We start from the raw sequence: 25110 nt of genomic DNA, 5'->3' as shown, positions 1-25110 counted from the left end.
TATAAGTGATACATATATAAGTGATACATATATAAGTGATACATATATAAGTGATACATATATAAGTGATACATATATAAGCGATACATATATAAGCGATACATATATAAGTGATACATATATAAGTGATACATATATAAGTGATACATATATAAGTGATACATATATAAGTGATATTTTTCTACGATCATGTCGACACAGAAGCGCGGAAATAAATGAAAGGGAAATATCTCATTGTTTTCCCTCCCCCCCCCCGGACCTCCACTACAGTACTCGTGGGTGCGTGCACGCGGCTACATTTTTAGGTGAAAGAAAACAATATCGCATTAATATCAATATTGCAATTCCAGACACCAATATCGAATGTCGCACTTATTTCCAATATCGTCAAGCCCTACCCTTCCTGGGTTCTTCACAGAAAGAAAAAGTCAGGAAAAAAATAACACTTTTTATGGAATAAATAACCAAAACCACCCTCTGGGTTTAAAATTTTAGGCCCTAAAAGTTTTATTTCGCTACTTTAAAATCATGATTGTATCTAGAATGAGCGATTTAAAACGAAAAAAAAACAGACTTACGGGAAGAAGGGGATGAAATACTGCTTCTCTTCATCACATTCCATCTTGCCCTTGATGATGTCACTGATGTCCATGACTGTCAATCAAAGTGACACACGTCAAGGTCATTAACATTTGACATCAATTAAATCAAGACTCATTGTGGCGATTAAAAAAATAATAATTCACGACCTGCGACCCCGAACGGCCTCCTCAGACCCTGAGTGCACTTTTTGTGGTTCTCCTTCAGATCCATGCGACCCGAGCGAACGATCTGACAGATCAGATAAATCTTCTCGCGACTCAAGTCCTTGTTGCCCAAGTCCTGGTCCAGGGAGGAGAGGAAAGAAACAGGATTTAAAACTCACACAAACTGGGAAAATCCATATCCAACAATCAATTTTATCATTGTTAATATTGGAAGAAACATATTTCCAGGGTGACGTTTTTGAAGAAGCTAAAGATGGAACTCTAGCGCCACCGCGTGTTCGCTTACCGTAAAGACAACCTTCAAGTTGTTCAGCATGTCGATAGGAACGTCTTTCCCGCCCCAACGAACAAGATAGTTTTCGCTGCAACAAGGAAGGTACATTTCTTTGTTCATTTTTCAATTTATAAATATATTATTCGCATTTAAACAAACGTTTCCTGCTAAATTATCAGGTTTTACATCAAATTAAAACATGTTTTTACTTTAAATAAAAATATCAAATCTTTATATTTTTTATTATTTACTTATGATATGTTTTAAATCATTATGATCGATGCACGTGATCTATTGGTTTAGTGAAAATAATAATAAAAATAAACGTATTAGGTTTAAACGTCTTTTTAAACAGACTGTTGCCGTAGGAACTGTGAAAAAAACTGTAATAATGACTAGTTTAGGGAGTTGCAATCCATCAAATTATTTTAATACTAACATATAATTAAATACTAACTTAATACTTCAATGTTTACAAATAGAACAAATGCTTAAAAATAAGGGGATGAAAAGAGTCGGATGCAAATTTCAATGTTTATGTAAACACTACACAGGGTTTTTTTGTGGTGACAATACAGAATAAAACAATGAAATAATATACAAGAAATGAAAAGAGATTAATAAAATATAAAAAAAAATATGATACATTAAATAAGACGAATAAGAAAATGAAATAAGGAATAATTAATTAAAATAATTAAATCATGTTCATTATCTCGACAGCAGATGGAAAGAAACAGATCTTGAACCGAGATTTTATTCAAAGTTCAAATCGGTTCAATTTTATTTATATTAAAGCATTTATATTAAAGCATATTTCATACATATTAAATAAGGACAATATCTATAATTTCAGTTTTTAATCAGAAATTTTCATTTGCATAATCCATCTTAACCGTATTCTCTTCCATCCTCCCCCTCTTTTTTTTTCAGTTTACTTTTCATTTCATCATTTATATTAAACTCTCATTTTCAGTTAAAGAATATTTATATTCTTATCCTTTTTTTAAACATCAGTTTGTCATCTTCAGTTAAAGTATTATATATTTGACTTCAATGTATTATTTTTGTCATTTTCAGTCAAAATCATTTCATAATTTTTTTCTTCAATGGAGCAAACAAACATACCCGACCTAACATCTAAACCAGAAGGATGTGTCTCGCCTGCACTTCATACAAAACTCTGCAGCCAGAATTCAGAGCCGCTCTAGTAGAAGAACTCACATTTCTCCTTCAAACTCTTCACTGGCTGCCAGTTTCTTTCAGGATCAACTTTAAAATTCTGGTTCTTACTTTCAGATCTATTCATGGTCAGACCTTCCATCAGTGATCTGATCCAGACTTACACCCCAGCTCGGGCTCTGAGGTCTGTGGATCAAAATCTACTGATGGTTCCTGAACTTCAGGACCAGAGGAGACTGTTGCTCCTAAGCTTTGGAACCATCTATGTGTTTGATGATCTACTGACTCCTTCAAGAAACATCTGTGTTTGATGATCTACTGACTCCTTCAAGAAACATCTGTGTTTGATGATCTACTGACTCCTTCAAGAAACATCTGTGTTTGATGATCTACTGACTCCTTCAAGAAACATCTGTGTTTGATGATCTACTGACTCCTTCAAGAAACATCTGTGTTTGATGATCTACTGACTCCTTCAAGAAACATCTGTGTTTGATGATCTACTGACTCCTTCAAGAAACATCTGAAGACACTTTTATTTGTGTTTTTCCTTGATTCTCTGAGACTCCTGTGTATGTCTCGGAGATATCTGGACCTTTTAAGTATCGTATTTTCCGGACTATAAGGCGCAGACTTATACTCTGGAGCGACATATGTGTGAAATTATTAACACATTATTACCATAATATCATTTCACATGTTATTTTCACACTAAACCACAAGAGGGCGCTCTAGGCCTGTGTTGATGATTTCCACGTAGAAGAGGAAGCGCCGCATCTTCTACCTCCGGAGTTAGTTAGTTGTTTAAAAGTGACACCGATGAAGATTTCATTGGATTTGAGTTATTTGGAGTTACACGGATGGTTTGGTAAACTTGTTAGTTATTTATGCTATAGTTATGTGAATAACTCTTAATATGTTACGTTAACATACCAGGTTCTCAGTCGTGTCATGTAACGTAACGTACAATTATTCAGCCTGTTGTTGCCTCTATTCTATTTTTATTTTAAATTGTCTTTCAAGATGACATGTCTGTTCTTGGTGTTGGATTTTATCAAATCAATTTCCCCCAAAAATGCGACTTATACTCCAGTGCGACTTATATACGTTTTTTCCTTCTTTATTATGCATTTTATGGCTGGAGCGACTTGTTCTCCGGAGCGACTTATAGTCCGGAAAATACGATATATTTTATTGAGTATTGTTTTGATTGTTTAAGCGCTTTGTGACCCTGGTCTAGAAACAGGCTCTATAGATATTACTTACTTACATGGCAACAACAGGTACGTCAGCTAGTTCTTCAGAAGTACAGACACATGTTTAAAGAGCAGGTAAAAACACGTCGAAGTTGCCATGACAGTGGGGAACTTGAGGGAAAGTGTCGAGGTGCGGATCCAGATTCTAACTCCCCACCAAGATATTGACGAGCCCGACAGTGAGTGACAGGGTTTAGCATTAGCAGAGCGAGCAGCGCCGCGGTCACGTCACTCAACGTCTACAGTCCTGGTAATTACATTTTTGCTCCAACCTCTAATTCTCTTCTTCTAATCGGGTCACGTTTCATCACCGACTGTGGAGTCTTTGAAACATAAACCGAGGAGGAAGAGAATTCCTGCGAGCGTCCATGAGTAATAACAATAACAACGTCTTTCATCAATAGACGCCAGAACGGATTAACTCCGTATCGGATCGAGAGGAAAAACAAACCTTTCTATAGACGTAAGGAGCGACGGTTCTGACCTGATGATGGCTTGTTTGTTGGGGTCGTAGAGGGACATGAAGAGCTCCGTGTCCTCCTCGATGCGACACACGAAGTTCCGGACGAAGACGTAGAGACTGTGGGTCGGCGAGGACTGGATCCGGGCCGAGATCCCGCTGTGATCCGTCTGGATGTTGGACTGACGAGGATCGATGTGGTTTTTAGCTCTTTTGACCAGAGGCCGAACCACAGCGTTTTATACTTAACCGTCTTAGGAGACACTTGCTTTGTCCCAAATCGCATTCTTGCGTACTCAAAGTTAGTATTTTAAGTGGGTAAGTGCGTCTCAATTCTTAGTATGTGAAATTTAGTGCGCCATACACACTAGATTGTCATTAAAACACCCACAAAACTGAGTATGGATCGATGGACACTTTCTACACTAAACAGCTCCATCTTAGTGACGTTGTAAACGAAGTTACGTCACATATATATATATATACATATATATATATATATATATATATATTCATATACTTACAGCTGTATTTTCAGCAGCAGTAGGAGGATAAACACGTCTTCGGTGCTGATACCAGCTTAAATATCTCGCAAATATTTTGATTCTCATATTTTTTCTTTATTTCTTTTTCCAAACTTGCAATACGTGCTGCCAGCAGGTGGCGATAGCGTTCAAACAGCTGATTGAAACATCGTTAAATAGAAGTAGAAGAAGAAGCTGTCATGTGATCTCTGGTTAGTGTGTAGCAGCAGAGTTTGATTTGAGACATACTATCTGTGGAGAATTTGCGTACTAGTTAGTATGTACACTAAACTGATGCATACTAACTTCTAGCATACTAAGAGTAGTATGCGATTTGAGACACAGCAATGCTTTGTCTCAAATCGCATTCTTGCGTACTCAAAGTTAGTATTTTAAGTGGGTAAGTGCGTCTCAATTCTTAGTATGCGAAATTTAGTGCGCCATACACACTAGATTGTCACTAAAACGGCCACAAAACCGAGTATGGATCGATGGACACTTTCTACACTAAATGGCTCCATCTTAGAGACGTTGTAAACAGAAGTTACGTCATATATATATATATATATATATATATACATATACTTACAGCTGTATTTTCAGCAGCAGTAGGAGGATAAACACGTCTTCGCTGCTGATACCAGCTTAAATATCTCGCAAATATTTTGATTCTCATATTTTTTCTTTATTTCTTTTTCCAAACTTGCAAACGAGCTGCCAGCAGGTGGCGATAGCGAACAGTTGGTTGAAACCATCGTTGAATAGTAGTAGAAGAAGAAGAAGCTGTCGCGTCATTTCCTGTTAGTTCGTAGCAGCAGAGTTTGATTTGAGACATATGCTGTGTCTCAAATCGCATACTAGCGTACTAAAAGTTAGTATTTTTAGTGCGTTAGTGCGTCTCAATTCTTAGTATGCGAAATTTAGTGCGCCATACCGACTAAATTGGCGTACTAACACGCCCACAAAACTGAGCATGGTTCGATGGACACTAACCACACTAAACAGCCGCCATCTTAGTGACGTTTTAAACGGACGTTACGCCATATATAAATGCATATATATTCATATACTTACAGGTGTATTTTCAGCAGTAGGAGGATAAACACGTCTTCGCTGCTGATACCAGCTTCAATATCTCGCGATTATTTAGATTCTCATATTTTTTCTTTATTTCTTTTTCCAAAGTTGCAATACGTGCTGCCAGCAGGTGGCGATAGCGTTCAAACAGCTGATTGAAACATCGTTAAATAGAAGTAGAAGAAGAAGCTGTCATGTGATCTCCGAGTTTGATTTGAGACATACTATCTGTGGAGAATTTGCGTACTAGTTAGTATGTACACTAAACTGATGCATACTAACTTCTAGCATACTAAGAGAAGTATGTGATTTGAGACACAGCAACAGTGTGAACACACGAGGTCGGAATAATGCGAGAAAATGTTCCCGATAAAAATAATTATTAGGATCATAACAATAATTCAACTCGTATAAATATCATTGTCATGTTTATTGATATCAGGTTTATATTCGTCATAAGTGCATTTACACCATGTTTTCTAAATTAAATATTAATAAAAATTAAATTTATTTCATGGATGTATGCATTTTATTTAGGATTGAACTATTCAATGTTAGTTTTTTTGTTTAATAAATAAATTAAAAACTTAAATAATATACAATCAAATTAAGATTGAAGCTTCTTTTTTTTTAGAATGTCCTTATATTTGTTTAATTAATTTTTTCTCCATTTTATTAAATCCTTTGTTTGTCCCTTCCTTCTTTTCTTTCTGTTGCTTCCATAAGTGCACTGTCTTACAGTGTACTTAGTGCACTTACTTAATTTTGACAGGGCAGTACTGTCTCAAATCAAACACACTAACAGGAAATAACTCGACAGTTTCTTCTTCTACTACTTTTTAACACTGATTGTAACCAGCTGTTGAAACTCTATCACTGACACTTGACAACACTTTTAACCGAAAGAAACAAGTTATTAAGTTGTGTTTTATTGTGTTATTACTGTTGTTGTGTTGTTTTGTGGTAAAATAAGTGTTTTCTCGAGACATTTACGTCAGTATCTGCTCCGAAGACGCGTCGTCAGTGACGTAGCTTCAGTTTAGCTTCAGTTTAGCTTCAGTTTAGCTTCAGTTTAGCTTCAGTTTAGCTTCAGTTTAGCTTCAGTTTAGCTTCAGTTTAGCTTCAGTTTAGCTTCATCTACGTCACTAAGATGGAGGACGTTGAGGGTTGAAAGTGTTCATCGATCCACACTCAATTTTCTGGTCATTTAAGTGCACAGACGTATAACCATGGACGCCGCATCGACTGCTGCCGCCCACTACAGCGGTGTGCATACAGGGCGGCCATCTTGGTACAGTGCCACTCACTCCTACAGTGCATTCATCTATATGTGTTTACTCTATAAAAGTCATAAATCGCTCGTTCCTCAAGCTTTTTTCACAGGGTTTTTAAACCTCAGACCAGATAGACAGACGTTATTAGAAGGTATATTCTACTACATTTTTTAAAATATACACAAGCACCCTGTATCATAGCTACATGTATGACGATTTTACAAATGTATTTTGTATTTATTTAATTTACATTTTCACATAACACTTATTTACTTTTTCCCTACTTTTTTTGTGTCATTTTTCGAGTATATATTAATCGCACAAAATATTTTATAGTTTAGTTTATTTTAAGTTAGTTGAAGAAATGATAAAAAAAAACTTATATATATACAAGAATAATATTGCAGCTTATTTAGCTTAGTAATCATGACCTATTTTTTAGGGATTTTTTTCATCTTTCTTTTTGCTTGACGGCCCCTAACGACATTCACAGAATTTAATGTGGCCCCTTGAAGATGATAGTTTGATTCGCTCACCTCCTCCTCCCGAATGCGCTCCTTGATCTTGGCGGTTGCTTTCTCGTGAGCCCGGAACAGGCTGATGACACTCGCCTGCTCCGGGTCCAGGATGTTCCCGGCAGTGTCTCGAACCACTTGATCCAACTCCAGGATTCTAGAGAAGGAAGGAGACTAGAGTGATGTTTGGAGCTTCTTGGAATAATGGCTGAGAAATCAAGCAGCTCCACGGACTGTTCTTTACTCTCCTCTTTTTTCTCTCACTGTATCCTCCCTCTCTTCTCTCCTCTTTTCTCTCACTGTATCCTCCCTCTCTCTTCTCTCCTCTTTTCTCTCACTGTATCCTCCCCCTCTCTTCTGTCCTCTTTTCTCTCACTGTATCCTCCCTCACTCTTCTCTCCTCTTTTCTCTCACTGTATCCTCCCTCACTTCTCTCCTATTTTCTCTTACTGTACCCTCCCCCTATCTTCTCTCCTCTTTTCTCTCACTGTATCCTCCCTCACTCTTCTGTCCTCTTTTCTCTCACTGTATCCTCCCTCACTCTTCTTTTCTCTCATTGTATCCTCCCTCCCTCTTCTCTCCTCTTTTCTCTCACTGTATCCTCCCTCTCTCTTCTCTCCTCTTTTCTCTCACTGTATCCTCCCTCTCTCCTCTTTTCTCTCACTGTAACCTCCCTCTCTCTTCTCTCCTCTTTTTTCTCTCACTGTAACCTCCCTCTCTCTTCTCTCCTCTTTTCTCTCTCACTGTAACCTCCCTCTCTTCTCTCCTCTTTTCTCTCACTGTATCCTCCCTCTCTCTTCTCTCCTCTTTTCTCTCACTGTATCCTCCCTCTGTCTTCTCTCCGTCCATCTTTCTACCCTTCATCCTTCCTCCCAGCCGGTCACAGCATGAGGCCGTCTGGGAGCCTGGTTCTGCTCCAGGTTTCTGCCTTCTAAAAGGAACTTTTTCCTCGCCACAATGTTATTTACTCATTGTTGAGTTGCTGGATCTTTCTCCACTATAGTCTTCCTTCAACTGTTAAGTGTCTTGAGATAACTTTGTTATGATGAGACACTTTAAATACAATTGAATTGAGAAATAACTGAGATTAACTGTATTTTAATCACAGTTTCTTAAAGAGTAAACATGTTTTTGTTTTTGTTCTTCTGGAGAGTGAAAATGGAGCCTCTACTGTAAACCTACTTGTTTCCATAATCGATTTTGGAGGTGACTTTCTGCTTGAGCTCCTTAAACTCGTCGCTGGGCAACGTTCCCGAGAGGAGCTGCGAGCGCCACTCGATCAGCTCCCACATCAGGCCCTGGACCTGCTTGACTCGCGCCTCCTTGTTGGCCTTTCATGGAAGAAACGCGTCGGATTATCTTCTCGACTATCGAACGTTTGAGACCAGGTTCTGGTTTCATACCACGAAGAGCTGCTTCCAGATGCTGCCCCACTCCCTCAGCGTCGTGGTGACCTCTTTGACCAGCGGCAGCTCCGCCGACAGAACCACCTCCTCATTTCTTCAGAGACAAAAGGGATTTATTTTAAATTATTCAAAGTCAAAGTCAAATATTCAAAGTCCTAAAGTATCTAAAGGCGTCTCACCCTCGATGTTCAACAACAGCCTCCCTGAGGTGGATGAAGCTGGCGGGAAACACACCCTGGAAATGTTTGATCAATTATAATCTGTATAAGTGAGTTTTGTTCATATAGTTTTATAGAAACACATCATCAATAACTGTATACTTTTTAAAGGAGACATGCTTGTAAAATACCTGAAGAGACTCGTTTCTGGCCAGGTACCCTTTGAACCACCCTTGAAAAACAGGGGGAAAAATACATATATTCATCATTAATATATACATTATCTATGAGAATTTGTTTCAAATTTGTTCTTTTTGCAATTTTTTTCGTCACTAACAGGAGGGATGAACGCGAGGCTAGTTCTTAGTAAGAAATTATAATTATATCGAAAATAAAAAGATGTAAAAAATAATATATTTACACAAAGAAACTGTTGAGTAACTTAACTAGAGACAATATGGAGAATAGTAGAAGGATTATCAGTTCAAATCACAAAGCTTTGTAAATATACAGCATGTATTATTATGTGTACAACTGTGACACTATTATGATACATTGTAGAGAATACTTACCATCACACACTTCTTGAATAAAAACTGCATCTCCAATTTCCAGAGAAAGCTGCTTCTCTCCTTTGCCGGTAAAGTTCCACTTCACTGGAAACGGGAAACATAAATACAAGGAAAATAAATGTAAATACTGGCAGATTTTTAAAAAGGTATATTTTATTGCTTAATGGACTAGAAAAATAACAAGCTAGTAGCACTAGCTTAGCGATTAGTTTAGCAACTAATTTAGCGATTAGCTTAGAGATTAGTTTAGCAACTAATTTAACGATTAGTTTAGCGATTAGTTTAGCGATCATCTTAGCGATCAGCTTAGCGATTAGTTTAGCGATTATCTTAGCTATTAGCTTAGCGTTAGTTTAGCAATTCATTTAGCGATTAGTTTAGCGATCATTTTAGCGATAATCTTAGCTATTAGCTTAGCAATTATCTTAGCGATTAGATTAGCGATTATCTTAGAGAATAGTTTAGCAATTAATTTAGCGATTAGTTTAGCGATTAGTTTAGCGGTCATCTTAGAGATTAGTTTAGCGATTATTTTAGCGATTAGTTTAGCGATTAATTTAGCTTTCATCTCAGATATCAGTTGAGCAATTTTCTTATCGATTAGTTTAGCGATTATCTTAGTGATTAGTTTAGCAATTAGTTTAGCAATTAGCTTAGCAGTTAGCTAAGGCCTGCTTGATCATACGATTAAAATCTATGGAGGTAAATATAAATTGAAGTTATAAAGATAAATTGTTCCAATACTTAATCTAAAGTAGGTCAATACTTAAGATCTTTAAAAATGCAGTTTGTCCCGTTTATATAGTCAAATAAAAAAAATGTACCGCTGAAGGCCAAATATAATTGTCTCAACCCTCAACTATTTATTCAATCATTATCACACATTAATGTATATTGTAAAAAAAAAAAAAAGAACACAATAATTATAGTGAATACAAAACCATAATTACTAAACATAATGTAGATGGACATTTTCAACGAATGCACTAGTAATTAAAATGCTAAACATATTTAACATTCCTTTACACTTGGCTTAAGATATCACAATAGAACATATATTCAAATCCTACATTTCAATTGTTGTCTTAAACCTTTGTGACAAAAGGTCATCTGACAAATCCAGTCTCATTGCTGCAATTATGGTAATTAAAAAAAAAATACATTACAATTTAAGACTGAAAGGTTCTCACACGCACTGATTTAACAATCTTAAGAGAACAAACATAAAATCAGAAAAGTGCAATACTTGGGCTTTTTCTACACACATATATATATATAGATACAGTATTTGGCTCAACACGATACTTCCTCCTGTCTTCTCCATTTCCTGTGTTGTAGCCTCGCGCGAACCAGAAACACATTTTTAACAACATTAGAACTAAACAACCGCCTCATATTATATATAACCATATTGTTCTTGTTTATAACAAGTACTTTTAAACAAGTCAAAATATTAATCCAGATTAAATCAAAGGTTTATTCTAACAAGTGCTGCAAATATAACCCCATAGAAACCAGTCAGCCGTATATAAAATGTCATTTATTTTTAATTATATACTTGCTATTAAATATTTGACGCCGATAGCAGAGGAACTATTTGTCCTGAACACCTGCTGACATCCTGTGACGCGTCGCGTTTATTCTCACTCCTCTGAGCCACTCTTTTTTTAAAAAATAACACTAATATCGACGCAAGATAAAGTTTCGTTCTTCTGCGTATGAACGTAAAAAAAAAAAAATCAACGTACCGACACCGAAGCGCTCGAGCGTCGTCCTCTTCCAGGAAACCATGATGAACCTCTCGCTTTATGTCCCTCGAGCGCTTTTTAAATCTCGTTCATCGTCTGAATGCAGTCGTGAATGATTTTGTCAGAAACTCGCAGAAGCAACCGTCATCTCTCTTCCTCTTCTGTCGCTCCTCTCTTCCTGCCTTCGCTCGGTTAAGAGGAAGTGGCTACGACAAGGTGGAGGCCGACAAAATGTGCAGTATTTGGCTCTACATGTTACTGGAGGTTATTTCATTTGCTGTTTTGGATCGTTTTTTTTGACAGTAAATAACTCCGACCTCAGTTCACTACGATCGTACATCGTGTTCAGGACATATTCTTCCGAACATGCTCCGTCATCATAAATAAATAGGGTAAATGTATTATGTATTTGAATTGACATAGGGTGCTCTAGTGGTTGTATAGCGTAACTGCGATAGAAAGATGGTATATCGGGGGATCATCCTTTTTGTAACCGGTTACACGACGGTTGGAAGCTTTGGTTACATGTGTAGAAAATATTGTAGAAAAATTGCCACACCAATGTGTGTTTGTATTAATATATATATATATATATATATATATATATTAATTATATTAAAAAAGTGGTTGTATAAGGCAACAACGATAGAAAGATGGTATATCGGGGATCATCTCTTGTGTAACCGGTTACACGGCAGTAAGAAGCTTCACTTACATATGTAGAAAATATTGTAGAAAAATTGACACCCCAATGTGTGTTTGTATATACTCTATATAGTATATATATATATATATATATATATATATATATTTTTTTTTTTAATTATTATTGTATTAAAAAGTGGTTATATAGCGTGACCAGAAAGATGGTATATCTGGGATCAGATATATCTTTGGTTAAATGTGTAGAAAATATTATAGAAAAATTGAAACGCCAATGTGTGTTTGAATTTATATATATATATATATATACAGTATATCTTTTTTTTTAAATTATATTAATAAAGTGGTTATACAGCGTGACTAGAAATATGGTATATCAGGGTTTATCCTTTGTGTAACCAGTTACACGACAGTTGGAAGCTTCGGTTACATGTGTAGAAAATATAGTGGAAAAATGAACACCCTCAATGTGTGTGTGTGTGTATATATATATATATATATATATATATAACAAATTGCATCACAAATACTGTCTTGCAATCTGAGTATCGGCAACAATACAAGTTTATTTCTCAGTTTACAAGATGGAGTCGAGAGGTGAACTGAGGATTCCATATATAAACATGAGTCGAAACCACTTTGATATTTGATACATAAAACGTCTTCACGAATCTGCCGAGAGTAGAAGAGATGACGAAGCATGTTCGGAAGAACATTTTTATGATAATTAATATATATATATATATATATATATATTAATATAGAGTGTAGAAGAGATGACAAAGCATGTTCGGAAGAACATTTTTATGATAATTAATATATATATATATATATTAATTATCATAAAAATGTTCTTAATAATATATATATTAATATATATATATATTATATTAATATTAATATATATATATATATATATATATATATATATATATATATATCTTCTACTCTCGGCAGATTCGTGAAGACGTTTTATGTATCAAATATCAAAGTGGCTTTGACTCATGTTTATATATGGAATCCTCAGTTCACCTCTCGACTCCATCTTGTAAACTGAGAAATAAACGTATATTGTTGCCGATACTCAGATTGCAAGACAGTATTTGTGATGAGTTCTGGGCTTTAGGTCGAGTTCAAATCCCATCTTAGAGGGAAAAGAAAAACAATCTTAAATCCGGGTTCGTCGTCTGGTTCGATCGCTTTAACATCTGAGACGAAAAGAGCCGACGCATCATTCACGGAACAATCCGTCTCTCAGGCCAGAGACGACGTGGAAGATCTGCCAACATGGACTTTACTTTTACTGGCTGTATTAGGACGTATGCAGCCTTTCTGGACAGAAAGTATGTGATGATCTCACACTGGCTGAAGAGGGAATTGAAACACTGTTGCCAAGAAAGTAAATGATCCACAAACTGATAAGGAAGATTTACGCAACTTTTACAACTAATCTCAGTCTTCTGCTATTTACCTCAGTTCTCCTGTGGCGTTTAACAAGGTACTATTTTGGGTCCTATTTTATTTTCTATGCATTTCAAGTGTCAAATCATTTAATGTAGCCTGGTTTGAAAACCAAACAAAAATGTTCAATGAGAAAAAAGGGGAGAAACATTTTATCAACTTTGATTAAACCAACTTCAATAATTATATGAATTATCATATAATATCGATACACTGAAATATCTAAATATTTTTTCACAATCCTGAAACAATGTTCAACATCATCAACATCATTTGTTGCAATTAAGATTCCGGCCTTTAGATGGCAGTAGTCTTTATGTCCGCCGAAGCTAAAGGAACAATCAAATTCTGCAAGATCCTGGTGATGACTGAGGACAAGAGGATACAGTGACTCCAGCAGCTTTTAAAGCTGATGTTTGGACATATTTTGGTTTCAAAAACAAATGTAAGCAGTTACGACTTCGTCAAGAATCATTTGAACTGTAAATACTACAACACCAGAGTCAAGTACTGGACAATACTACACTGACTCCTTTAAGAAACATTTTAAGACATTTCGATTTGTTCAGGCTTTTCCTTGATTTTCTGGAACTCCTGTTGTGTTCTCAGTTTTATCTTGATCTTTAAAGTATATACTTTATTGAATATTGTTTTGATTGTTTAAGCGCTTTGTGACCCTGGTCTGGAAAAGCGCCGCATAAATATAAATTACTTACTTACTTACATTTAATTTATTTAATTAAATTTTCAACACTTGTTAATACAGTATCATAATGTATCTTGCCAATACACACCTCTATCTATTTTCCATAGTCAGGAGCCTCACGGAGTAAAACTACAAGAAATGAGGGGTAATACTACAGTGACTCGCAGAATAATACCGTCTTGATGCGCAGTTCGCTTTATAGTTTATACAGATTTCTAAGCACCGTATACAACATAAAATTGGCTCTAGGTCAGAAAGTACAACCAAAATAAATTTATAAGGCCCACTGGCAATTTATAAGAAAGTTAAAGTATTTTAAATTTGCCGTTCAGTCCAAAAATACTGCAAATCAAGTTTTGTGATTTATCCGTCATGTTGGCTAAAACACATTTTAAAGTCCACAAAAATATAGATATTTTTTAATTGTTGAAAGGCATGACATTAGTTAGGACTCCACACCTCCTAACTTGTGATGTATTTGAATTGACACAGGATGCTTTAGTGGTTATATAGCGTAACTGCGATAGAAAGATGGTATATCGGAGATCATCCTTTGTGTAACCGGTTACACGACGGTTAGAAGCTTCAGTTACATGTGTAGAAAATATTGTAGAAAAATTGACAGCCCAATGTGTTATATATACATATATATTTTTTTAATATATTAAAAAAGTGGTTATATCGCGCAACTATGATATAAAGATGGTATATTGGGGATCATCCTTTTGTGTAACCGGTTACACGACAGTTGGAAGCTTCGGTTACATGTGTAGAAAATATTGTAGAAAGATTGACACCCCAATGTTTGTTTGTATTTATATATAAATATATATATACATTTTTAAATTATATTAAAAAAGTGGTTATATAGCGCAACTATAATAGAAAGATGGTATATTGGGGATCATCCTTTTGTGTAACCGGTTACACGACAGTTAGAAGCTTCGGTTACTTGTGTAGAAAATATTGTAGAAAAATTGACACCACAATGTGTGTTTGTATATACATATACATATACTGTATATCATTTTTAATTATATTAAAAAAGTGGTTTTATAGCGCAACTATAATAGAAAGATGGTATATTGGGGATCATCCTTTTGTGTAACCGGTTACACGACAGTTAAAAGCTTCGGTTACATGTGTAGAAAATATTGTAAAAAACTTGACACCCCCAATATATATATATATATATATAATTTTTAATTGTATTAAAAAAAGAGGTGATACAGCGCCACTATGATAGAAAGATGGTATATTGGCGATCATCCTTTTGTGTAACTGGTTAAACAATAGTTAGAGGCTACGGTTACATGTGTAGAAAATACTATAAAAAACTTGACATCCCAATATATATATATATATATATATATATATATACACACATATTAATTATCATAAAAATGTATATTTCTTTGGCCACCCAGATTCCAAGACAACTGGGTTTATTAATTTTCATTGCGTCCCATTTTGAGTTTTCATTTCTCCAGATGCGGTCGACTGGTGTTAATGATTACAGATCCATCATGAGGCAGGGAGGAGCACAGAGACATGAAATCATCTGCAAGCGACTAGAAAACGCTCGTTCTTCTCTCAGACGGATCACTCGTCTTTGTCTGCGATCCTCCATCACCTCCCAGAGTCGGAGTCGTGACAGGCTTTGTGTCCTGAAGACGTAATAACAATGAAAAGTGATAATTAGTCGGAGATATAAGAACGTCGGAGGCTAAAAAAAGTAAGGAAAAGGGAAAGAGAATGAAGAGATTCATCGAAGGAACAGGAAACGCATGAAAATACGAGACGGAAACTCGTAATGAAAAAGTACGACGAAAGATATGAAAGGAGGATGGCGAATGACTTATAGGCTCGCCTGCGAGCGTTAAGAAGATGGATCGACGATACAAAATGAAACGGAAACACCATCAACGGAACAAAAGATACATGTAAACCAAGAGCAAAGTAAAAAAGATGGATTCCCCGGTGAACGCACGAGGTCAGCGAGCGTGCAGCCGTCGATTCTCAGTCAACTGCACGGGAAACATTCAAGTTTAAAGCTGTAACGACGGCCTGAATTATTGAGAGAAGTATATATGGTTCACTGTGGAGGCATGTGACGCCACATGACACACTTGGACTCGAACAAGACTAATGTGCGTCTCTTTATAGCATTTGGAAAGACAATATTTACAGAGTGGATGAGGAATTATGATGGTGAACAAGAGCTAAAAGCCAAGTAATAAAAGCAGACGAGAGGAAGGTCGAAGATGGAAAGCACAAGGGAGAGAGAGAGGGAGGGAGGGAGGGCGAGAGAGAGAGAGAGAGAGGGATGTGAGTCACTGACGCTCTCGTCTCAAGCACACACACTCTCAGACACACCGACGGAGAAAGAGCAAAACAACTACAAAAAAAAAAAAAAAAATCTGGGATTCATCAGGAGACTGGAGTCTTTCTTCGCTCACAGACACAAAGGAGGACCAAAAGGTGGGTGACTTGGATTCTTATTTTCAGGTTCAAATCTAAAACCTAATTTAAACATTACTAACGTAGGTCTATTGGAAATTGAAAGCTGATGTGAGGAACTTGAGTGACGTGTGTGTGTGTGTGTGTACCCTTGTGTGTGTGTGTGTGTGTGTTTGTTTAAGGAAGTGACATTTGCCGCGACTGTACTGAACAGTCCAATGCAGTTCAGACGACATAAACACGCAGCCGATCACCTCGACTGAACTTTGAACAAAGGGAAGAAAAACTTACCTCACTCACTCGCAATAAGGAAGTGAGGTCGACCGACAGGAGGAAGTAATTCATTTTGTATCGCCGTGACATCGTAATATATGCAACTGACCGACTTAGAAAATAACACGTAGTGAAGATGCGTTTTAATTGTTACACAAATCACCCTCAAGAGATGTGCATCGTTTTTCTTTGTTTTGTTCAATACAGCCGTAAATATTCTCTCACGGTTTCTTGTTTTAAAGTCCATATTAAATGTTTTTTGCTGCACTTAAAAAATAAATAACAAAAACATGGTATCCTGGTTTAGTTGACTATTATGTTCGCTTGTTCACATCTTGCTTTATTTGTGGAAATATATACATTTAGTAAGAACTTTAATGTTATCTTGGCTTAACTCAGATGCATTTAATAGAATATTTGGAGTTTTATTTGAACAATTAATGTAAAATTGTTGTTTACTGAAGCATTCAAAGACATAAAGGGACGTCATTGGTTTGATCAGCTTTGAGAAAATGTCCCGTTTATTTTTATTTGTTCAGGCTTTTCCTTGATTTTCTGCAACTCCTGTTGTGTTATCAGTTTTATCTTGATCTTTAAAGTATATACTTTATTGAGTATTGTTCTGATTGTTTAAGCGCTTTGTGACCCTGGTCTGGAAAAGCACTATACAAATAAAAATTACTTACTTACTGTATTTTAATCCTAGAGGTACAACTTAATCCATCAATATATAACATCTGAAGTTTATTTTCAAACAATTATTATTATTATTATTAAACACCTGTAGGTTTAATGTGAGACACAACAACAACCCTTTTTTTTCCCCTCACTGTGTCAACAAATGTACATTCAGTACATAAACTTCCTGTAGGTATGTGATCATGTGATACCAACACAAACATCTCATTCATGGCATCGGCTCCTCAAATTTGATCACCGACTGGTCATGCATTTCGCTCCAGGTGATGTTCAAACCGACCTCTTGTTATCTGTCAACCATCGCTGTTATACAGGCGTGTGATCGGTGTTGTTTTGATACCAAACACGCTGATGGATTCATCTTCTGCTCTACAAAACAAAATAGAAACGTCACTCAAGGGTGGAGTAAACTCCTGCCATATTGGGATCTTTTTTCAAAATCACTATGGACATAGTTTAGATCAGGTGTCTGCAGAAAATGGCTGAGTTAAGAGTTTATAGTGAAGGTAAATGATTATTTTGAGGTAAACAAAAGTTTTATCTAAGAAATTGTCCGATTATTTATTTTGATTTTACTTTTTTAATGAGTAGTTGATTTATTTATGAGCACATTAGTTCAACAGACTTCAAAGCATTACATGTTTATTTATTTTTAAACTAAATCAATAAAAACGTTTTAAGAGTAAATAAAGTTGAAATTTCAAAGATGCAACATTTTCGGTAGATTGACACAGACCTTAATTTATATCATAAATTTTAACTTATGAATATTTTTTTTTCTTCAACGTCTTTTTCGCTTTTTGTATAATAGATTTTAGTCTTAACTTGAAGTGAAAAGGGTCCATTATAGCGATGAGCTCAATGCGCCAGCAGGGGGCAGTAGCAGGATGAATATTGCACAAGACAGAGTTTCAAGCTCGATTGACAGCTGGAAAGAAATGCCAAATCTAAACTCAAATTCACATGGAACTCCCAAAAATACCACAAATATTTAATCATCTGTTCTTTGTTATCCGTTATCAGTATTAACGCCGTTGTTGTCACGGGTCAAACCGGGATAAAGAAGCGTTCAGAAAGTCCAGTAGAGGAATATTTACACGAGTAATTCCAGGTTTTATTGATGTTTGATCTTGAAAATGCTTAATGGACAAATGTAGTGTTCACAGCAGTCAAACTGCTGAGGTGGTCCAGAAGGTTCTCAGCTCCTATTGGTCCGTGAGGTCGTGAGTAGCTCACAACAATCTTAATGACCACAAAGAAAAGATGTAAAATCAGCATTTTTAGCTACTTAATCTTTGATTTATGAGCTCTCCACGAAGCAAACCTTCAGCTAGAGATCATCGAAGGACACTCGGGGACTCGTTTTACTAAACAACGACAAAGAAATGCAAATATTTTCTCCTTTAAATTCAACAGCTGCAGGCGTAAAATGTTAATGTCAGAGGGTCTCCCTCGGAGTCGCCTCCTGAATCTTAAAAAAGTCACTCAGAGGATGTTGACGTGCGGCTGCAGACGGAATGAGGTCAACTTGACGCTCATTTGTTAACGTCGTCGAATGGACTGCGTGTCACTCAACCTGCTGCATAACCTCTTTACTGTCGTCGATCACCGAGTCTCGTATCCCGCCGTCGACTCCCCTCCGCTTGGGGATGACGGGCTGTTGCTAGGCAACCATCCATCCCAGAATGCCTCCCTGCTCCAGAGGCGATCAGCTGAGAGACGCATATGGAATCAACTAGAATGTTTTAAGGTCAGACTGCAGGACAGGAGAGATAAACATGACCTTTTATAAGAGTTATCTTTGTCCGTAAAAGAATAAAACATGTCAACAAAGATTCGGGAACATCAATGTTTTGTTAACAAACAACATAGTAAAGTACGGTTTCTTCCATTTCCCTTGATAACAACTTCAAGTTAAAGACTTGGGGGGGGGGGGGGGGGAATCGAGACTTGGCAGAGATCAGATCTAAATACTTTGTTGTGTACTGAGCAACATCTCTGCCCGACGGGCCTGCAGTGATGTTCCCTTGAGACTCTATTTAAAGCGAAGACGATGAAGTCGTGACGTCATGATGTCCTCAAGATGCATGTAAGCAGGAGCAGGTTTTTGTGGCCGACGTTGCTACGTTACGACGAAAGACTTCAGCTTCGAGTGCATCGTGAACGACAAAACTAGCTGCTAAAATAAATACATGGAATGTTCTCACGACCTGAAAACAGCTTCGTCATTTGCATGTTCAAAGGTTTCATGTGTCAATAGTTACTTTGGTTGTGTGACAACAAAGTTTAGGATCAACTCATGTAATTTAAGCATTTCGTAAAGTGTTGTGTGACTCTATTGTGTCATCAGTGTGTGTTTGTACAAAACTCTTTTCACTGAAATATTGATATTAAAAAAAGAAAAAGTTTTTCTGGAGATTAAGTCTTGTTTACCATAACCACACCCGCTGTGATTGGTCAAACATGGAGGTTTGTCACCGCGCGTCATCAATCCCGGGAGCCTTTCCCTCCAAGGGACTCGTTGTATAAACAAAGCGGGGCGTGATTACAGCTGGAGGAGGAGTTAAGCCATTATTGCCTCATATTGGACTCTCGTAACCTCTCGTTCGCCCAGATTTCAGAGCAACTAAAGTAATAAGTTGAAAACATGGTCATGATGAAGAACTTACTGCATCTTGGAGAGAAGAACGTTTACTGCATGAGAGTCAGAAGTGTGGGTTTTTATTTGAGGACTACAGGCATCACTAAGAATGTGCAAGGCAGAGTATTTATAATAATTCGTTTATGTTAGGGATGTTAAGTACAAGCCATAAAAGCACAAATTTCTATTAATAAGATTTGCTGGTGTAAGAGCATTACTCAGCAGTTCTTATGATCCATTAAAGTCCTTAAAATGTAAAACCATCCAGTGGCTTAACCTTGTTGTGTCGTTTAAAGACTGCAGTAGTGTGCGTTTAAAAAAGCAAAAACAACCATATTCAAGAATATATATATATATATATATATATATATATATATATATAGATAAAATATTAGGGAGTCTATCTCTTATTATTATTATAAATTAAGCATTCACACAGACATCAAATCTGGTGAATTCCAAAGCCATGAGAGATGAAATGCTATTATTCATCCTTGTTTTTGTACCTCAGTGATCGACTGATCTACTGCATAAACATGCCAGGTGTGTGGATGGATCAAGAGTAAAATGAAGTTAAGGTATTTTTTTCTAACTCATAAATAACAATGACAATATCGACGTTGGCAAGCAAAGATGATTTAGTTAAACATTATTGCTTGTGATAATGTGTCATAATAACTGAGAACAGTATAAAATGTACAATACACATTTATATCTTAAAAGATTTAAATCCATTAATGTAGTATATAAACAACTTTAAACTTTTATTATTCATCTATCAATTGTGTAACTGACAAAAACGATGCTATTGTTTCAGAGTTGTTGTTTTGATTGTGTGTATTTTGCTTATATTCTTCTTCTGTGTTTCAAGTAGAAAGACCACGTGTTTCCATTGAATATTTTTTAGATCCAGTATTATGAGATGATCATTGCAATTCTCCTCTACGTCCACCAGATGTCAGCAGAGCCACAGAAGACGCTGAGCTGAGTTCCCGGAGAGAGCGATGACATCACTGACGTTCAGGCTCATCGTCATGTCAGACCCGAGTCATGATGGGATGACACCGAGGTAGATGACGAGATGAAAGAAGTGGGGCTTTCACTTAAAACTGAAGTCATGACAGACGTCCTACTGGGTTCGGTCCTGGTCCTGCTCATACTTCTGACCATCGGCGGCAACGTGACGGTGTGTGTGGCCGTGTGCATCTCCCGACGCCTGCGCTGCCTCACCAACTGCTTCATCATCTCGCTGGCCATCACCGACCTGCTCCTGGGCCTCCTGGTCCTGCCCTTCTCCGCCCTGCTGGAGCTCACCCGCGACTGGCCCTTCGGCCCCGGATTCTGCAACTTCTACATCTGCATGGACGTGATGCTGTGCACCGCCTCCATCCTGACCCTGCTGGTCATCAGCGTGGACCGGTACCTGGCCGTGACCATGCCGCTGAGGTACTCCTCGCTGGTGCTGCCCTGGCGGGTGGGCGTGGCGATGGCCATCGTCTGGACCACGTCCCTGGCCGTGTCCTTCCTGCCCATCCAGATGGGCTGGAACACCGCCAACGGCACGCTGCAGAACTTCGGGCCGGGGTCCACGAAAGGATCCTGCCGGTTCGAGCTGAACCGGCCTTACGTCCTGACGGACTCCATCCTCACGTTCTTCTTGCCGCTCTTCGCCATGTGCTGCATCTACCTCAGAATACTGCGCATCGCCAGGAAACAGGCCAAGCGGATCGTCAACGCCCGCCCCAACTGCGTCCAGAACTACCAGGGCGGCAACAACAAACCCAACACCTCCGCCACCGCCACCACCTTACGCGAGCACAAAGCCACGGTCACGCTCACGGCCGTGATCGGGGCGTTCGCCATCTGCTGGTTACCCTACTTCATCATGTTCACCGTGTTGGGTTTAGAGGAGCACCCTCACCCCAACACCGTGTCAGGATTCTCCGTCGTTTTGTGGGTCGGCTACACAAACTCGGCCCTCAACCCGTTTCTTTACGGCGCACTCAACAGAGACTTCAGGACGGCCTACAGGCAGGTCCTGGGGTGTCCTTGCTCCAGGAGGTGCAGGAGCCATACGCAGTCGACGGCGACAGCAGCCGACGCCGAAACTCGTCAGTGACATCGAGCGTCTCGACGTCCTCGTCCAGATGTCGTTCTCAGTAAATTATTCAACACCAGCAACACCTCCACACACCAGTCCTCGTGTCCCACGACTTTCCTAGACTGTGGGCGCCAGAAACCTTGACATAACCAGACTCAAGCTAGGTAGCGCTCTTGACTAAGTTGTTTACCGAAAGAATAGTTCTGTTCCGAGTCTTTTTAAGGAGCTTTAGGACAAAGAGGACGAGGTCAATGGAAGGAACTCAAACGACTCAGGGATCGACAAACTCTTTACTTCGTTCTTGGTTAAGGCTCGACCTTTAAGTAAGACTTTGAGGCCACGCATTCGTTGACGTCTTTCATCTCTTGTTTACACAGAGTCTAGAATCCAAATATACAACTCAAAAGTTTCCTGTGCCCTTTACTTTCACCAACAATCTTTTGGGAAACACCTGCATCTCCTCCTGACATTCCTTCTTCTACCAACACGCCTCACAAACACTAAACTACACAAGAACTACACAAGCTGCGATGTACACGTCAAACTCAAAACCCTTGGGCCTCATTTAAAACACCACAGTACCTTGAAAAGGCAAGTGTTGGATCCACAAATGAACTGTAAACAAGATCTTCCACGATGATTGGTTATTCCATGACCTATGAAGTGACAGCCTCCAATTACTAGACCGCGTCCAAGGGTTGCTTAAAGCAAAACTCGTGTCTTTTGTGCTACACAAGTGTCAAAGTACAATATCTAACGAAAAACTAGGGACAGGTTCCAATAAGTGTCACCATCGAGCCGAGCTTTCAGACATAAAATGATACGATTTCTTTACTTAGTTTTTTTCCTGATAAACATCTAAAATACAGAGCTAAGAACAAGTATTTAAATATCAATGATTCATGGACATGAAGTTATGACGCTCAAGACAAAAACACAATAACTTTCTATTGAAGATCATTAGAATTATTTTGTACGTCTATTTTGACGACATTCTGCACTTTCAATGAATCTCTGTGGAGTGGACTGTATGTCGGGAAGTGGACAATATCAACAATATTATTAAAGAAAGAGAGAACTTGGGGCAAAAACGAGACCAGGACCAAGACTGGAAATAACTGGTCCGATGATCGGTCAAGTATACAAGTACAATTTCAAATATTTTGGTTTGATTTTTGTTTCATGGACCAATTTAAAAGCACCAGTTTTTTTCACCAGTATCACAAGTGAACATGTTGAATAAACACTTCTATGTTGTGGGACAATTTAATGAACGAGTTTACACTGGAGTTCCCCCCTGTGGTCGTGTTCAATAACTACAAGTCTAATTATCATTACATGTGTACGAATAGATACACTTTTTTTTTGTGGAAACGATCAAAAATGCCTCCGTACTATATAATATTAAATATTTGAAATGTGTTTTTACTCCACTTTCCAATTCTTTTATAGAATCTTGAAAAATAAAATTGAAAAATGACGTTTTTTATAACATAATTTGTAATTTTGCTAGAATTAAATATACTTGAAATAACTTGAAACAACTTGAAAGAAAGAAATCCAAAATAACTTGGAGTGAAAATCTACCGAAGCCAAAAATGTATCTCAAAATTTGTACTGTGTGTGACATAATTTTCTTTTTATTAAACTGCGTCTTATGAAATTGCCATCTGCAAAAGTATTGCTCAATTACATCGAGGTGAAGGTCAAAGTATTTGTACCAGTATCGGAAAATCATTTTTTTATTGACACCCGTCCCTCAACATGTGACATCCAATGCATACTTTATATTTATTTGTCCCTTTATTCAAGCCAAAAGAACCTTTACGAGTCCACTGCTGTGTGGAGATGTTTCTAAACCAGCAAAGACCTTCCAAAGACTACTGGGATCAAACAGAACCGGGAAAGAACCGACGAGCCGCTATAAAAAATGACTGTCAATGAAAAAATAGGTGAAGCAAATCTCGGTCATCGCTCAGATGTTGCGTTTTTTATGTGTGTACCGGGTGTATTTAGCTTCTACCACAAAGTGCACAGCGGACGCAGGGAGGCACTTCTACCGCCCGTCTTGCCAAATAAATCCAGGGCGATCCCCATCGTGAGGCCAGCAGCAAATGAACTGTGACACACATGTCCTAATGGTGTCGTCCTCGGAGCGGCGGGCCATATGGCAACACGCTTGTTAGGCCAATAAACCTGGTTTTCAGCCGGCGAGGAGCCGCATTAGCCGCTTTCACACACGGCTCTCATTTCTCCGCTCGGCTTCAAACCACTCGCTCATTACTCACGTGTACAAATGTGCATTAGTTAAAGCAATACTCTCTTAGCAGAGACCGAGGACGCGCCGACGTCGCTGCTCCCGTGATTCGATTTCCGAACCTGCGCTCATCCCTTTTCTACACGTTCCAGATATTTGGATTTCAAAACTAGCATGTTTTGGTTTCCGGTTCGTCATTAACGTGTTGTTAAAAACATGTGTATTCAAACTAAAACATGGAGCTCATTTTTCCAATCATAATAGGAGAGGAAATTAAATGTTTAATAGTCGTGGCAGCGACTCTTTTGCATGTTGGAAACTCGCTAAGATTCCGGGTTGACATGTTGAAAAACTTAATAGTAGGTTGTTTAATGCGTTTGTCTAACTTATGTATTTATTTTAGCTACAGTTTTACCAAGAATGTGAAAACTCGCTCATCCTTAATCAGGTTATTTGGAAAAACTGGAGTTTTTACGGAAACTAATGTTGAATAAAAACGAATGATCTGAATTTAAAGTATGTTTCATGTTTCTGTTCTTCGTGTGCTTTTGTAAGTAAGAAAGTAATTTATATTTTTAAAGACATTTTCCAAAGATCTCTAAATTAAGGAAAATGTTGTCACAGCATAACCTGGAG

General features: G+C 37.7%; 2 protein-coding genes across 3 annotated transcripts in view; one reads left to right on the top strand and one right to left on the bottom strand.

Annotated features, from left to right (window-relative positions):
• Positions 1 to 11388, bottom strand: part of dock2 (dedicator of cytokinesis 2) — a 171403-nt gene extending 160015 nt beyond the window's left edge. For both annotated transcript variants that reach the window (XM_087799620.1, XM_087799621.1), the window contains exons 1-11: positions 11214 to 11388; positions 9466 to 9549; positions 9085 to 9125; positions 8915 to 8970; positions 8733 to 8829; positions 8512 to 8660; positions 7351 to 7486; positions 3964 to 4121; positions 1054 to 1129; positions 750 to 882; positions 579 to 654 (exon numbers count right to left, since the gene is read on the bottom strand). In XM_087799620.1, coding sequence (XP_087655746.1) covers positions 579 to 654; positions 750 to 882; positions 1054 to 1129; positions 3964 to 4121; positions 7351 to 7486; positions 8512 to 8660; positions 8733 to 8829; positions 8915 to 8970; positions 9085 to 9125; positions 9466 to 9549; positions 11214 to 11256 — 1049 coding nt within the window. In that variant the 5' untranslated portion in view covers positions 11257 to 11388. The remainder of the gene's footprint in view (positions 1 to 578; positions 655 to 749; positions 883 to 1053; positions 1130 to 3963; positions 4122 to 7350; positions 7487 to 8511; positions 8661 to 8732; positions 8830 to 8914; positions 8971 to 9084; positions 9126 to 9465; positions 9550 to 11213) is intronic.
• A 4795-nt stretch (positions 11389 to 16183) lies between these two features.
• hrh2a (histamine receptor H2a) lies at positions 16184 to 24901 on the top strand. The gene is made up of 2 exons (XM_087798861.1): positions 16184 to 16524; positions 21072 to 24901. The coding sequence occupies exon 2, from the start codon at positions 21198 to 21200 to the stop codon at positions 22233 to 22235; it is 1038 nt and encodes a 345-aa protein (XP_087654987.1). The 5' UTR covers positions 16184 to 16524; positions 21072 to 21197; the 3' UTR covers positions 22236 to 24901.
• The last annotated feature ends 209 nt before the right edge of the window (positions 24902 to 25110 follow it).

This window comes from Callionymus lyra, chromosome 9 (genome assembly GCF_982586985.1).
Source record: "Callionymus lyra chromosome 9, fCalLyr1.hap1.1, whole genome shotgun sequence".
Taxonomy (NCBI): domain Eukaryota; kingdom Metazoa; phylum Chordata; class Actinopteri; order Syngnathiformes; family Callionymidae; genus Callionymus; species Callionymus lyra.
The sequence above is the reverse complement of the archived record's forward strand: the minus strand, read 5'-3'. Positions and strand labels throughout refer to the sequence as shown.

Excerpts from the sequence above, each read along its gene's own strand:
- hrh2a (XM_087798861.1), top strand. The coding sequence starts at position 21,198 with ATGAAAGAAGTGGGGCTTTCACTTAAAACTGAAGTCATGACAGACGTC.